The sequence below is a fragment of the Erythrolamprus reginae genome, chromosome 9 (genome assembly GCF_031021105.1).
Source record: "Erythrolamprus reginae isolate rEryReg1 chromosome 9, rEryReg1.hap1, whole genome shotgun sequence".
In the NCBI taxonomy this organism is placed as follows: domain Eukaryota; kingdom Metazoa; phylum Chordata; class Lepidosauria; order Squamata; family Dipsadidae; genus Erythrolamprus; species Erythrolamprus reginae.
The window spans coordinates 27273859-27276283 of NC_091958.1; the positions used below are offsets into that span (position 1 = coordinate 27273859).

Below are 2425 nucleotides of genomic sequence, written 5' to 3' on the forward strand. Positions count from 1 at the left end.
AACAACTTCCCCTGCATCCCGGAGGCCCTCTGGAGTCCAGGAACGGCCTGTTTACCAACTTCTGGTGGGCCCAGTAGGCTCATATTTCACTCTCCCCAGGCTCCAAAGGCTTCCCTGGAACCGGTGGAGGGTAAAAATGCCCTCCCCCATCCCTCTGGAGGCTCTCTGGAAGCCAAAAAGGCCTTCCCATTTTTAGCCTTGAGCTACCCCTCACTACACACACTTTGGAGCTCAGCTAGGGCAACGCTCGTGTGCCAGCAGATATGGCTCTGCATACCACCTGTGGCACCCATACCATAGGTTCACCGCCTGTCTCCAATTGTCTCCGCTTACTTAGTATATCTGGCTTCCATTCAGTGTTGCCATCTTGTCCTCTGAAGCATTTCTTTCTCAGGTTCCCCCCACCTCTGGAATAACATCCCCTTCAAGAGATATTGCTTGGATGATATCCATCTTTTAGGCTTTTGGAAACTTTAAGACCTGGCTGTGTTCCCAGGCTTGGGCTTAATGTGCTTGTTACATAACGATGGCGACCTTGTCGTATTTCTGTGTTGCTTTATAGCTGTTTTGGTCAGGGCTATCCCTTTCTGTAGGTTCTAACTGTTTTTACTCTTTGGGAGTTTTGCAAGCCTTCCAGAGTTTTGAACACAAATACAATGATTAAATTAAATTATAATGTGCCTAACCACTAGGGTGTCAAAGTGATGAAGTGCGCCCTGTGATGTGTTAACGCAAATACCGTCTCTCGGAATTTGTTTTGTGATGTTCCAGGCAAAACAGAAAAGGTGAAGCTTGGATTGTGACACTCGGAGACATACTTGGTCAGACTCCCCAACCCTGCCAACCTCACATGGACACCCGTGGCAGAACTGGAGACTGAGGGGAATATGAAAGAATGATAAACTAATTTAACCTCCTGGTATAATAAAGCTCATTCACAGAGCTTATGTATTCGTATAAATGTCTGTTCCACAAAATTGCATAGGAAGAGCCCCACGAGGCTGCAACCAACAGATCACCTCCACTTAATAAAGGTCTTGAAAAGGCTTTGAGTAATTAAACATTAAATAATCCATATAATAGAAATCATAACTACGCTGCCTTTGAGAAGGGGAAAGCTGTGTAAAATATTGTTGTGTGATCTGAGTGGTTGTCCTCTCTTCATTGGAGTGTCTGTCTTTAAACCTGGGAAAAGTCAAGTTCTGGGGAGCATTGATCAAATGGAGGAAAAAGTTAGCATCTTCTTCCATGGTTTCAAATTTTCCAATGAAGTCATAGTCTACTAAGCAAGGGCTGCAGAGCCTGTTGATGTGGTCCCAGTGGATGTCCATGCCGACCGGCCGATGCACATCGAGAAGATACTGAACGAACTCTTTGAACTCTACCCCGGCGCCTGTCCTCAGGGCCTCCTTGGTGGCATTGGGGCGATACTTGGAAATAATGGGCCTGCCAAAGACGGGGTGGTAATAATTGTTCGGATGCTCAAACTTGTCTCGAAATGCCGACACTAACTTCTCAAAAGGTTCGCGGACAAAGAGCATCTTAGTGTAGGTATTGAGCCTGTAGTTGATCCCTTTGTGATCAAAAGCATCCAGCTTCTTCAAGTAATTCCCATAATGGACAGTATTGTGCTGAATAACCCTGGTTGAAGAGGCCAGTCCATTCAGAACCATGAGTACTCTCTTCCAGTTGGAGCAGCCGGCTTTAGGGACTTCACAATACAAAATGCGATATTTGTCTTCCACAAATATCCTGGAGACGTGATAAGGGGTGATTACACTTTTGTTGTTGCTCTTGTACTTGGAGCAGGTCTCTCTCATGATGCGTTTTCTCTCTCGTTGGACCTCATAGAGGTTGCTCCACCTCAGCTCGTCCTTCGCCTCTGGTTTCAGGACGGGCAGGCTCAGGAAGGAGCCGTTAATTGTAGTCCGGAGGGGGCTTTTCTTCAAGACAAATTTCCTCCTCCGTTGAGAGGTCCTGGCAGAATTAGCAGCTGAAGTTTTCCGCTGTCGGTCTCGAATCCCTGCTGAAGCCTTCTGGCCTAGGCCTGAGCTTCGCTGCTTCACAGACACATCTTGCAACGGGTGTAATGAGACCCTCTGGTTTCCCATTGGAAAGGTATCGCCTCCATTGGCCTGGGTTTTCCCGTCCAGGTTATTGCTCGATGCGCCTTCCTAAAGAAAGAAGAGAACCAAGGCATTACTCAGCGAAGGGCAGCATTCATCACAGCTGGCAGAGTTTAAATATGACAGTCATATCTATCTATCTATCTATCTATCTATCTATCTATCTATCTATCTATCTATCTATCTATCTATCTATCTATCTTACCTATATTTATCTTTATCTATTTATATCTATCTATCTATCTATCTATCTATCTATCTCTTCATCTATTTATCTCTATCTATCTATCTATCTATCT

At 45.4% G+C, this 2425-nt stretch overlaps 1 protein-coding gene across 6 annotated transcripts in view; it reads right to left on the minus strand.

Moving 5' to 3' along the window:
- Window positions 1–914: 914 nt before the first annotated feature.
- The window catches only part of CHST8 (carbohydrate sulfotransferase 8), a 449531-nt gene continuing 448020 nt past the window's right edge, over window positions 915–2425 (minus strand). For all 6 annotated transcript variants that reach the window (XM_070760671.1, XM_070760673.1, XM_070760672.1 and 3 more), the window contains one exon: window positions 915–2174. In XM_070760671.1, coding sequence (XP_070616772.1) covers window positions 1026–2174 — 1149 coding nt within the window. In that variant the 3' untranslated portion in view covers window positions 915–1025. The remainder of the gene's footprint in view (window positions 2175–2425) is intronic.